Genomic DNA, 14,618 nt, shown 5'->3' with positions numbered 1-14,618 from the left:
AGTAAAAACTAGCAGTAATTGTATAGCAAAAAGGAAGCCTGGCTGACTTGACATGATGATTTTCTTCAAGGAAATTGTTTTCAGAATTAAGTGGATAACAGTAACTGCACCTACTTAACCATAAGTGAGACTGCAATTAAATTCTATTTTAAAATAAGTATATAACTTTAATCTTATAATTTGACTATTACTACTATTATGCCTCTGAAAAGTATTATTTTCTGCAATTGCACTCTGTATCTCGATATATAATTCACACATTTAATTTTTAACATGCCTGTTATACTGAAGTCAGAAGCCAAGTGACAACTACTAAACTAGCCCCCTAATTAACGTCATTTCCAAATGTCATACATTCTAAAGAAAATAACTGCTCAGCAAAAATTTCACCGTGGCCCCTAATTTAGAGAAAAATAAACCCTCCTACCGTATTGATCCGATCATGTAGGGCTGTGCCAGCTGCACCACAATGGCTCCGCTCCCAAGCTGGTGGCACGTGTACCCCGAATCCCAATCGTAGTTCTTCGTGTCTCCGTTCAACAAGGCATTGCGACTGCGACTCACGCCCTCAATCACACTGGCACAGTCTGCAATTGTCGCAACATTTTCGGTGGGAACTGTAAATTAAAAACACAAAGATGACAGACATACAGTCAGAAAACAGTTCAGATGCCAGTGGTCTTTATTTCTGGAGAAGAACTGGTAAAAAAAAAAAAAAGAAAATTAAAAATAAAATCAATGGAAGGAAATTTAACTCACATAAAATGAACTATGAACAAGTGGTACAGATCCTTTTTATTACCACTGATTCCAGAATAGCTTGGTAAATTAACAGATGGATTTCAGTATTGGTGATATGAAAGCACTCTTTTAACACAATTGGGAAAAAAATATCTTGTACTGCAAAACTTTAGAAATTTTGAAAGAATTTCTTCCTGTTTTCATGACGAATCTTCCCCCTACTACAACATTCAAAAATGACTAGAACATAGTTATGAGAAATTTCAGAGATAACTGTATGAGTTTTCAGCATGCAAAAAAAGAGATAATTTCCCATGAAGAGCTAGAATTCTGTGATTTCACTGTGCTACTGGTGTCAGAAGAATAATCTTAAGAAAGCCACTAACCAACCAAAACATTTTAAAAAACAAATGGGAAGAAACTGCAAGATCATTGCAAAGTAGTAATCCAAGGCAGTGGAAAAACAATCAGTTTTGGAAAAGCTACTGCATTACCAAATATACTATCATCTCTGTCTGCTCATAAAAAATTACTAAAATCACCACTTCACTATTCTAGAAATCTCCTGATTCCCCAATTACTGAAAAGAGGCACTCGACAATTCTTAGATTCTTATGGGAGAGCAGGTGTTAGACATTAGAAGTACTTCACTGGGAACAATCTCAATAAAGCAAAGCCTAACACTGCGAACTAGGAGTACTGGCATTGAATTAAAATTAGTCTAGACTTCCTTTTCTTCCTCTCCTCCCTCCCTGGGAGCAAAGGAACTTATTTGTGTATTCATTTTATATAAACTTTAAAGCATCTTCTACATAGAGCTGGTTTGTGGTTTTTTTTTTAATAGGAAGAGGAAGCTATTCCAATCTTGGTAAAAAAGAAAATGAGTAGAAGAGTCAAAATCAATGCTTATATTGAGGCTCCATGGCACATTGCAGACACACTCTGAGCTAAGTGATTAATTGAATGTAGTGCAGCTCAGTTCATGCAATATTTTGCCTGCATGACCTCTGAGCGTCACCCTGTGCCTCCTCACATTTAGATTTCTGCACTAATCTATGACGCTCCTAAGAAGATGCTACCCTGATTAATCAAACTCCTTAAAAACTGTACAGAAACTGTCTTGGTGTGCTTTTAACATAATTCTGTGGTCTTCCCTACAACAGCTAATTAGAAAGTGACTCTGACTAATTGAAGTGCGCAGAATGTGCCATCCTGTTCCTTTTCCCTAGGGGGTCTGCCACTCCCTATTTTGAATGTTCATTATCTTTTATATACACTTGATAAATTTATTCAAAGTACCATCTGGTGGGGACTCTTCTGTATTTTCAAGTCTTTTGGTTGTCTTTTTTTTCCCCATTAGAATATCTGCTTCCGTTTAGGTCACTTATTTACAAATAGAAACTGTCAAAACCAACAGTCATGTTTCTATTTTTGTTTCCTTTTTTTAAAATCCACCAGCTATCCAGCTATTACATATTGTCAGAGAAAAGAGAAGATTACAAATACAATTTTTTCCCCTACTGTTCATACAACAGTTTTGGGGTGAAAAGTCTGATTTGCTTTTATGGAACAGGAAAGACTGTGTGCTAGCAAAGCGATTGAGGTTACAGGACAGCAGCATCAAACATTTATTAAAACTTACTTTCTTGTCTCTTTCTCTTATGCTGCAGTATGGAGTGATGAAGAACTGGCAGTATATATAATTCTAGCAATGGTATTTTTATAAAGGATTGCAATTTTCAGGACATGGCCTAAGGGTCATCTATACTGACTATATTTAAAGACAAGACAGATATGTTATTCAACTGTCCTTAGAGATCTTCCAAGATAAAAATGTACCAGAAGCGTGTTGTAGCCTCAGTCATATTATCACTCCTTAAGCTTGTTTCTCTTTGTCTTTTTAGCATACTTGATTTTTCACACGAATTTTTTTTTCCCCTGAAGCACTCAGATAAAAAAGCTAATGCTGCTGCAGCAAAGTAGCTTCCATATCTCAGTGTAGACTACTTCCTTTTATCTCTCATTCTGGACAGGTCAGCTTTTGCTTTCTGTCCATCCACTGTGACTTCACTACAATATGGGTGGGTGGGAATATGAAAGAAAATCCTCAAATAGCTTTTTGCAACACAGAAAAGAACAGAACAAAGTGGGTATTTCTACTGGTTTACAAAATCAGCCATTAATAAACCTCAAAGAAACTATGAAAATAAACATACAGGGAGACAGCAGATCTATTACATAGTCTTATTTTATAGGAAAGCAGCAATTTAAAGCATTATGGACTGTTGAAGATATTTATACTGCACTCTAGGCAATAGTCAAAAGTTCTTTGCTTATGTGTCATCATTGCAACAAAATTGTTCATTTTAGGGAATTCTCTTAAGACACTAAACTACCATTGTGAAGAAACTATAAACAAGCAATTACACTAGAAGAAGCATAATTTTGTTTTAGTTAGTATGAAGGAGTGATTTTCCTCTCATGATTATATCTGTTAAAAGCTCACTTCCAATCGTTCAATTTTTCACTATAGAATTGCACTCATTCTCTACTTGAACATCTACTAAACTGACATAAATTTCCTTCCTGGCTGGTAGGAAAATAGAAAGCTGAAACTAAAGAAAAAGAGAATTAAGTATGCAAGGATTATTTCAGAGTTTGATCATATTATATTAAAGAATTAAATGGGTAATGGACATTTTGCTCGCATTATTTTCCACATGCCAAAAGATTTGTTAAGTCTAATCTTTATTCAATATATGAATTTGCCCTTGTTTATTTGCTACATGGTAGAAAAAAAGAGAAATCTACAGACTTTTCAGTTAATTAAAAGTACAGCCACATGCCCTTTCATTCAACATACTTTCTTATTTTCTTGAGTTGAAACTTGCTGATGAAATTACTATATTTAATTTGAATCTTCAATTAAAGTATTCAAAGAAATCAAGAGTTAAAAAATATCAACTTCAAACAAATATCAACAGTATCTTCACCTGTTTCAGTGAAAAGCAAGCTCTGCAAGCCATATTTAGCTGGAAAAGAAAACCCCACTAATATGTGCTTTTGTCCAATTGTCAGAAATTGTAGAAAATCTTCAGAGAAGGCTGATTTTTCACTTGATACTTGCTACAGTTTGTGATTCCTAATCCAGTAAATTAGAACAAAACCATTCAAGTCGCCAGAACTGGCCATACTTTTCATTGCCAACTAATTGGCTGCTACAGGGCTCTTTCATTAAACATTGTATCTGCAGAGGGCTGTCAGAAATATCAGCTGTTTTAGGAAGTGTGCATCCCTCCTTGTGGCACGGGAAACAGACAGAAAAGGATTAAAAAAAAAAAAAAGAACTGGAACCACATGAACAGATCTCTCTCAAAACCAACCATGTGGCCACCCTTTCTTGTAGAAAGGGGAAAAAGATCCTGCAGTATTTAGATTGTGTTCAATTTTTCATAATTTCCTAAAGCTATGTCTGCAGCAGAGCTGAATTATACTGCTGGGTAAGCCTGCATTGTTTCAGAAAATGTGACCCCTTTTCAAAAGGGAATAAACCAAATATGATAGCTTTGTGTGGAGTCAACATTAAACTAGACAAAACCCAGCATCTTTCACTGCTTCCTTGGGGAGAGACAAAGCAATCTTTTACAAAGCTGAACCACACACTAGGAAACTGATATGACTGGTTTCTCCTTGTTAAACATTCAGTTTTGTTTGTTCTTTTTCTTTTTCTAAATAACTGCTGGAGTAAAAGACAAGTGAATATTTATTTGTATCATTTTATCCCTTTTAAAACAAGTTCTCCTAAGGCATTGAACAGCACACAAATGAAGGTTCATGATGATTCCTAAGAACTGAACAGCATTCCTCAGAGGGTGACCAAGGACATTCCAATGTTTTTACATCCATCTTCTGCTCTTCAGTCATTATTCACTGTTCTCTCTTTCATGTGTATTGTACACATTACAAGACAGTCTGAAAGACTGAGATAGACCACAGACCAACACTGCTTCATGGAAAAACCATCCACATTGCATTCCCAATGCCCTTCACCAGGCTCAAAATCAGAAAGAAGGTTGGTCAAGCCCACATAATCCTTGACTGCCTCTTGGCACTGAGGATTACAGGACACTGAAATTATAAATTTTTTTTCCATTTGAGGCAGAAAAGAGGAATCTTTTTCCTCTACTAAGGCGGGGAAAAAACACCAAGAAACCTAAAGAGGCCTTGCACAGAAGCAGCTCTTTAACTCTTGTAACTTTTTGCCACTGGACAGATTAGAATATTTTACAATATATTGCATGACACAGGTACTGCTTCCAAAGCAGTATGTCTCTTACTTGAGAAAATATTCTTTTGTTTTGAATTCTAGATTATATAGCAATGGCTTAAGACCATTCAAAACTTCATAAGTAGTTCATTATAAGCAAGCACTATGATTGTCAGATTAAAGAATATTTGCATCCTTTTTAAACAAAAGAGTTATGTTAATATCATGAATCTAATATAGAAAACTGCTAACTTACACACTTAGAAATAATGCTGTGCCAGAAAGAAAAATACATCTCAACCTTAATATCTGCATTAGGGAAATAATTTCATTTGATTACATTCCTTTCTATCACCTCATTTCACAAGACAACAAACTGTAAACCAACACTTAAAGACCAGGCAGTGCTATAAAGAGCATTTTCTGCTACTTTTGCTTCAAAAGTGCCACTCAGCTACCATTGTGTTGTGTTAGTACCACATCCAGTATTGTACAAAGCAACTGTATAAATCAACTTCCACATTGACTTTTAATTGTAATATGTAAAGTTAGTAATTTTTCATTAAAACCTTGTAAACAAAAACACAACAACATAAAATTGTTGTTATAATGAAACAACACTTCATTTTTATTATTTGTTTACCAGCCTTCTAATCTTCACTGTATGGTGATGGCCATCACATAGATATTATGTACCAGTAGTAATATATCTGATAAATTACACTCTTCATATATACAGCTCTCTGATCAAGTTGAGTATCTTTCACAAAAATTAAATAAATAATTTCTCAAGTCTCTATAACATCTCTAACCAAATACCTCAGAGGCCACATTTCTCTGGAATGAGTTTTCAAATGACAAATCTTCACATCTTATCTTTAGTGTTGTTTTGGTAGAAGTGGGGGTCACTAAGTCTTTTTGAAAGGAACTTATGGCCTTCTAGGGCTGACAAATACTTGATTTTTTTAATAAAACAGAGTACAGAAACAGCAGCTGTGTTTTTTCTAGCCTAATTTAATAAATACCACATTTAATAACATATGGGATAAGCAATGAACCCAATGAACTGCTTTTCAAGGGTTTAAGATTAAAGTTTCTCTACTCAGTCAAGCTTAAAAGCAATCTGCTCTGATTACTGCACTTTCTTATATTTTGTTGACTTTTCCTAACTGCTTTCAGTTCATTTTATCCTATCTGGTCATTTCAGAAGCAGAAACAAACATTACAAATCCTCATCACAGTAATAAAATAAATCTGTGCCAACCCACTGGTACTCAAACTGAGTTTTTACTCAGGTGGACTTTAGACTTGCAGTCTGCTTGATTGCAGAAGCCATACAATATGGCACCTTATGGTAATCACCACACTGAAAAAAGCATTGAATAGACATAATATCTCTTTGATGGATCAAAGTTGCTGAGAATAATTTTAAATAGGCAATACTGATGGCCAAAAATTCTGATGGACAGTCAGAGGTGTCCCTGCTCCATTTAACAACTGGACTGGCCTCAACTCGTCCCCAGATCTTTCAATTTCTATCTTTCTCACCAGAAACTCTGCAGGGTCATGTATACAACTGCTGGTACCTCACTGACAGTTGGAAGACTATCCACACGCCACTTTCAATTAACTGCTCCTCAAATTCTTACTTTTAACTTTCTACCAATTGAATTGACTAATATCCCTTAAATATAAAAACCTGTGTAAATCTACAGGCCCTTCTCTTTCCTTACTGTTGATAATTTCAAATGACTTACAAGCACAACATCTTGACTGACCCATACTGAAGAACAGCAAAGCTGCCCTTGATTACCAATCACCATTAACACCGGAAACCCTCAGTATTATGCTGCCAAATCCTATTCACCTGTAAGATTCTACAAAACCATTCTCTCAAACAGAGAATTTTTAATAAATCCATATAAAGTCTTCATCCCCTAGATTACCGTTGAAACTTAAGAAGTGATAAAAGAGATCAAACAGTTTGCCTCACCAGAATGATCACTCAACCAGTAAAAATTAAGTCTATGAAAGATGAGTCACTTTCAGTATAAGTTCACTTACACAAGTGAACTTGTGGATTTACTGCCTTGCCTACTTATGATCAAACAATCTTTGTGTTAACACTCAAAATTATTTAAGTCCAAAATTGAGCATTTACTAAATAAGTTTTATCATCTGAAATCAAATACATACAAATATTTGTACACACTAACTGATTTTGTATGAAGTTTTTAAAAACTCATGGCTGGCAGTGCTAACTATGAAATTTAGCTCAATGGTTTTATTGAATCTGAGATACTTTGTTTCTCTGCTAAACACCTTACTGAAGGGAGATATTTTCTTTTAACACAGTTCTTCCTTACTGCTTATTCTATTCTGAAGTCAATAGCAATTGCATTGCTGCTTGCACACTGTCTAAAACAAAGGGAAGGCTTTTGATTTGCCTTTGTATAATGCATGGGGAACAGGCTGGAGAAACTGGGTCTTGGTTTTTCACAGCTAAATATTATAGCTTTCTCAAAGAAAAATTTGAAGTGAATATGTCTTACTAAAAATCTTCCTTCTCCTCCTATTTTGAAAACTGTTTTCCCTTCCATCTGTCACGAGTACATATTTAAAATTTAAATATATGTTTAAAACCAGCATGAATTCTGACAATTTTGCTGAAATTCTTGATTTTATGCCAAAAGTAATAAATTGTGGGAAATCTCCCCTAGACAACTACTCAACACTCTCTCTCCAATGAACTTCAGGATCTGACTTCTGTGAGTTTATATGGAAGAAAGCACAGAAACCACCCCATTTTAACGATTAAAAAAAAATCAATATTAAATCTTTCTGTGACACATTTTATCATTCAGTATCATTGGTCTGTAGGGGATTTTACCTAAAGTAACATAAAGGTACTTAAATCAGTGTTATATAAGCTGCCCAGAGCTAAGAGTGCTCCATCAGCGTGGTGTTCTGAGAATAACAGCAGCATAGCTGATATAATGTTCTGCCATGGCTAAGCATGTCTATGACTCTTTGGGGGGAAATGAACACAGGAGAGTTTACTTTCAGCAGTTGTAACCAGGCTGTATAAGAGGCCCTAAATGTCCAAATCCATCATCACTACAATAAATAGCTATGCTTTGTCCATTCTTGTAAAAGAATTCAGGCTAACCTATTGGGAGGCATGAGCAACCATACTGTGACATGCAAAGAAAAATCACACTGCCAGCACTGACTGACTCAGCTACAAGTGGTTTTGTCGGCAGCAGTTGAATTCCAGCGTTCCTGCAGCATCATTAATCAATCCACAGTACTGGAATTCCATAGAAGTTGTAAGGCTTAGCCAGTTAATTCTATGCTTACAACACCGGTTAACTCAATTGAGAGATTTCTGGATGGAAACAGAAGTGCAGTAATGGCCAGCTTTAAAAGACAAGCATTTACACCAGTTCCTAAAAAAGGAAAATGGTTTCCTAAAAAAGGAAAATATCTCTTACCTATCAGACCTTTCTCAAGAGTAAAGGATTTGTTCGTGAACATGCATTCAAATGCCACAATATGGAAAACTTTGTTCACTGTGTTGTGGGTTCCAACAATTCGAATATACCTATAGGGAAACAAAAAAAGGTAAACAGCACAAGTTAAACATGACCAACTTCTGCGCACTTAAATATAATTGATTCAGTTAGACTATACCGTGAAGACCCCTAAGAACTGAGTAACTGTTTAAAAAAAAGAAAAAGGAGTAAAAAAGAATATCAATTTCATAGCAGGTTCACATCTAGTCCAGCATTTCAGGCTGGCTCCAGTGCAATTTAAGAAGAAAAAAAAAATCTTTAAAGAGATGTGGAATCTGTTAAAAATGTTTCTGGATTAATTTGCCAAGAAAAGCAAAATTGGGGACCGTCTGTTTCAGAAATGGTCTGTTAGTGCAAATACGTGTTCATGGAGGTTTTAAATACTAATACTAATCATAACAGTAATAATAATAACAACAAGAACAACAGTAATAATCATCCTTTTACCAACATATTTTCAGCACTGTGAAAAATTTCATACGGCCAGGACAAACCCAAAATAGGAGTCAGGCTTTTCTTTCAAAGCCAAAAATCAATTCTATTTTATTAAGACTGTTTCTAATTCTAACACTGTATGTACAGGATATCAATCTCTGTTGGTGCATCTTTTATTAATAATGAAAAAAACCCTCATTCAAATATTATGAAACAAAGCTATTCTGGGTGTCATTCCTGGTGGTATAACTCACATTTCCACACTCCAGCTGCAAATCAAAGAGAGCTGCTCTCAAACATTGTGACCTATTCACCAGCTGCACTACCCTGGAGGCTTCACCTTCCATAAACAACCACTAACCTTGATTCAGTCTGATCCTGCATTTTCTGAAGAGATCCAACAGTTCTTACTATAAATTTTGAAAAATCTCACAAGGACTATAGTATACCTCTCAATAAATGCTGAACAAGCAACCAGAAAACTACCTAAACCAAATACCGATTACTTCACAAGATGGGTTACCCACACTTACAGAAAAGCTTTCTATGAATTTAACTCATTTCAATTACCAACTATCAGAATGTAGGAATCTTTAGCAATATCCTTAGTCTGTCTCTCATTTACATGGTATAATTATATTGGCCATTCATCAACCACATCATTTTAGCTTGTGCTCTTCATCAGACCAAGTTGAGAAGATACAGAGTATATTTTCTGAGATTTTCTTTTTAACAAATAAAACAACCATCATAGCTATTTACTCTGTTAATGCTCAGTTTCCAAATTTAATTTAAAAATTATTTAAATAATCATAACTGGGAACAAAGAATTGTATGCTATTGCCTAATTAATACTAACTCACAGATCAATCAATTATCACAGTAGCAAATGTCCTGAAAGTCATTCTACGTAGAAAAAACAAAGTTGCAAAAGTGGAGAAAATATTTATTATTCATGAAGAAAATGAACCTGTGTTTTATGAGTAAAGCAGAACTTAGTCCTTATGCTGTGCCAAGTGTCTGTCAAAAGTATTGCCGGAATCTTGGTTGACAGGCAGGCAAACAGGAGGTATTTCCCCAGACTTGCCCATGTGAACCAGCTGACTTTTTCTTATGAACTCACGACCACAGTTCAAACCCTAAACACACAGGGAATGTCCAAAATTCGACAACAGTAACTGATCTTGTTCCCTCCAGCCTCAGAAGCACAGAATTCAATTAAACAATGGAATAATTCTGGAATTTTTTGAAGCGCACATGGAGCCTGGCTTGCCATAGACACTCCCTTGACTCTCCCAGGCAAGGAAGATATTGATTGAGTCGTGCTGCTTGGACAAAATGCACAGGCAAACCACCAGAGTGTTACTAATGGAGATGTACTTTGACATCCTTCAGTAACGCTTCCTTGCATTAAAGAGCTTAGAGAATAAACAAAGTAACAAGATTAATAGGAACACAAGAAACTGCTTCATAATTAGCTTTAAAAGCTAATTTATTTAGATTTTTTGTGGTATAAAATTGTATCATTAGATCAAACTTCTTGATTGTTCAGAGCAACTGGAAGTTGTTCAAATTCCTGTCAGCAAAAAGCAGGTTCACATGACACAAAGTTATCTATGAATCTTTGTGTGATTGCAGAGTAAAAGAATCACAGTCCAATGCCTAGACTAGCTCCACTGTTCATGGATGTTAGACTCAACTGATAAGACTGGAAGACAGAAAAAAACCCCTGAATCATTCTTTAAAGAAAAAATCTTGATCAATTTGTGGAGTTTAAACGAACTTCTCTACAGGTAAACAGGAATGCAACATGAAAATTTTGCTCCTTACTTTTATTTTTGAGAATAATGGACACTGATAATATTTAAGTGCTCTAGAGTTTCATTCACATGTCACAGACTTCTCTAGCCACATAGAGTCAAGCTACACATGACCTTAAAATCCTCACAACAGGAATATCAGAAAAATCTGGTTGGTGGGGTTTTTTTCCCGCACTACCAAGAAAATTGTTTTGACTATAGGGAAACAGCATGCTCTACTGGATCTTGGTAGAATTTTAAAGGACTGAAATTTGACCTGGGCTGATTAATTAGGCGCCTACATGGCAACATCTCTCATTCATACCCCATTCTTCCAAGAGCAATTATTCTCCTTCATATGAAATTACAATATTTGTACTCTGATGTGACTATATATCTGAACAACTAAATTATGTTTTACTTCTGCTGTTTACATCTCTAAAGCTGACACATATAATTCAGATCACAGCAGCTGCAGATCACACCACTGATTCTGCTGTGGATACCCTAGAGGACCACAAACACCAAAGCTCAGCTGCCTACATCATCACCACAGTGCTTAGGAAATATATGTCAAAGCATGAAAATATGCATACTCTAGGAGTCATTTTAATCCTTCATTATAATAACAGCAGTAAGACAGAGACAAACTAAAATATATTAAGCACAAATTCCAATCCCTTGAGACTACTGAGACAGAAGACTAAATAAGGGGAGGGAATTGAAATTAACAGGTATTTTGCAGATATCCACTCTTCAGTTACTATCAAAGCAACCTAAAATAGCAACAGCAAACTCAAAGAACTAAATCTAATCAGTACAAAATGCACTCCTATGAAACTGGCATTTCATTTTCCTTTGTGGAGCATTTAGTATGAGACACCAGTGCCAAAATTACTACAGACTTTATACCTCTTCTAACTGCTTAGAACCACTGACATTCACATTCCAATCAGTGCCACAAAGATGCACGAATCACAGCCCAACACACAAGGGCATTAGAAGACATTGTGTTTGTTTTTCAGTGGAAAAGGAAACAGTGTTATTCAACACTGCCTAAACTCCATTTATTGACAGCTCCCTAAAACGAATAATCCTTCAGACTCACACAGCTGAATCAACAGACCTGTGGCAGGAAGATAGAAAAAACAAGGAAGAAAAATCTATTGCCAGCATTAAATCATGTGGGAGAACAGTGGACACAAATAAATACATAATATAAATAATTAAGCCAGAACAAACATGAAAAGCATATCTGTCTTTTGACAGAAGACAAGTTTTCCTGCCCTTAGACAGGCAAGTCTAATATAGTCTATTTTATACCAGAGGAAATCCCTGCTGCAAATATTGAAAACAACTGTGACAAATTAAATAAAACACTTACACAAGACAAAATCATTGAACTCCAGTAGAAAAAGTACATCTAACACCTACAGGACCTGGACAGTAACAAACATTTTCACCTTGGAAATACAACCAACAGTGAAGCAGTTTGAAAACACAGGACATTTCCCTTTGTAATGTGCCAGAATGTGTATGCAGGTATTTTATGCTGGGGCATTCAAGTGACTAAAAATATTGGTATACAACACTTAAACAGGACAAGTAATTATTTGTGTACCACATGTAAGCAATATGTCACCCAATCAACCAGTGCTTCTGAAAGGATATAACCAAATTAACACTGATGTGCTTTGGAACATAAGCAAGACTTGCACAATGTGATAATATGTTGTGTACTCCATACATAATATTCTGTAAGAACAATAAGTTTACAAATGCTTTGTTCTTTTCTAATGATTTCCAATTTTCATTTCTTTAAAAGAAAAAAACCCCCAATTTCGGGTAAACTAGCTTTAACCTCCATCTTCACACTGTATGCATCTCTAGCTCCAACGAAGTTCTCAAATCTGAACTTGATACACCTGGTTTTATTTTGGGTCAGACCTCAATCCAAAACAGCTCAGTTTCCTAGAACCCATCTGGATATGAGCAGAAATCTGCAATTACACCTGTTCTCATAATGGACTTCCACTATAAGAACACAAAAGAAAATATGAGAAGATATGAAGATTTGGATGACATGAAATCTATATTTAAACCATACTCCTGATTTGACTTCGCAGCCAAGCACAAATTAAACACCACCTTCACTCATCTTTATGCCATGTCTAGTCAATACATAAAATGGGACTCTATTAAGTTTAACTGTATAGAAAAAAATAGTTTTTAAATAGAGAAGAAAGCATTGTTCTGCAGAAAGTCAAGTTCTAAAACAAACTGGACAGGGGGATTCAGAGAACAGACACGAGCTGGCTCTGCACACCTTCCAGGCTGATGTGACATGAAGCCACATTCTTTCCAAAGGGAACCTCATCTTCAATACAACTAATTTTCTTTGAATCACACTACAGCCTCATGAGGTTTTAAGACTTAGGATCAATTGAGCTTCATTATATAGATACATTGAAGCTTCCACCTTTTTAAACATATCGAATAAAACATGAGAAAATACAGGAAAGTGCTGTTCAGTGAAATCTGAGAATGTTTGCCATTTCCCCCAGCTTCTCTCGCTCCACCAGTCTGTGAATTTATCATGCAATACTTCTTTCTTGCTCCAGTGACACTTCAGTAAGTGCTGTCTAGATCTAGACTAGAATCAGACTATAAACAATATGAGAAAGAAATACCTGAAAAGCATTAGAAAAAAGAGAGGGAGGATGGAAGAACAGAAGGAAGGAAAAGAAAGATACATTGATTTCAATCCCCATCAAAGCAGCTCAACAAAGAAATAACAATACTTTTGACCTGTGCTTAAAAGAGAAAGGAAATTTGAAATTCATCCTATAAAACAGTAATGAAGATACATACAAAAATTTGTATTTAGCTCTGGCATCACAAAAATTTGACAGACAGTGGTAAAGAAGTGGATTTAAAAAAAAAAGTCTGAAAATTATTTTTTAAAAGGAGGCAATTATTGAAGAATCCTTTTAATATCAGTGTTGTTTGGATGAATCATTACTAATCAGAAACATAGTAACTCCTGGTATTTGAGCTCATAGGCATAAGAGAATAAGAGAAGACCTCTAGGGCTCTCAAAAGTGGGTCACAAATATACATGAAGAATTAAATGTTTAAGGTAAAAAAAACCCTAACAAACTGACCAACAAACAAATAAATTAAATGCTCGACCACTAATAAACCACCACTTCTATACAAACAGTATAATATTTTACTTACAGAAAATTACATCCAAGGATATATGCAAGAACCCTTAGCATCCATTATGTTAAAATTATACTAGAAAACTACTAGACAATACTCAAATGAAAACAGCTTAGTATTGGTAACATTAAAATGACTGATTATATATTTTTCATCAATATTTTTATGATGTAAAAACTTGTACCTGGAGATACAACTTCTTATACTTGCAGGTGGTTAGAAAATTGATGCAAAGTATTGCTGGCTCAATTTCAAATTTGCTACTCAGTTTTGGATTGCTGAAATATAGGGTAATGCATTAGGCAAAGTATGTCTCGTACATTTTAAACATTTTGCGTAGCTTACTACTAAAGTGTGGTCTGGATCTGGGGAAAGAATGCCTTTGTTAACTGAACATGATTTGGTTCTTTAACTAAAGATATGATTATATAATTATTAAATCCCTGTACTACCAGTGATTTATGGATTTACAAACACCAGCCAACAGTAAGTGTATCACAAGAAATATCAACTTCAATTGTTCAACATTAGGAGCAATGTTTTTAGGAACAAAACCACTAAAAATAAAAAATTACA

The 14,618-nt window shown here is 35.1% G+C and overlaps 1 protein-coding gene across 2 annotated transcripts in view; it reads right to left on the bottom strand.

Moving 5' to 3' along the window:
* The window catches only part of BTBD9 (BTB domain containing 9), a 113,991-nt gene that overhangs the window by 36,711 nt on the left and 62,662 nt on the right, over positions 1-14,618 (bottom strand). For both annotated transcript variants that reach the window (XM_058020004.1, XM_058020005.1), the window contains exons 8-9: positions 8,503-8,612; positions 428-617 (exon numbers count right to left, since the gene is read on the bottom strand). In XM_058020004.1, the coding sequence (XP_057875987.1) occupies positions 428-617; positions 8,503-8,612 (300 nt within the window). The remainder of the gene's footprint in view (positions 1-427; positions 618-8,502; positions 8,613-14,618) is intronic.

This window comes from Melospiza georgiana, chromosome 3 (assembly GCF_028018845.1).
Source record: "Melospiza georgiana isolate bMelGeo1 chromosome 3, bMelGeo1.pri, whole genome shotgun sequence".
Taxonomy (NCBI): domain Eukaryota; kingdom Metazoa; phylum Chordata; class Aves; order Passeriformes; family Passerellidae; genus Melospiza; species Melospiza georgiana.
The sequence above is the reverse complement of the archived record's forward strand: the minus strand, read 5'-3'. Positions and strand labels throughout refer to the sequence as shown.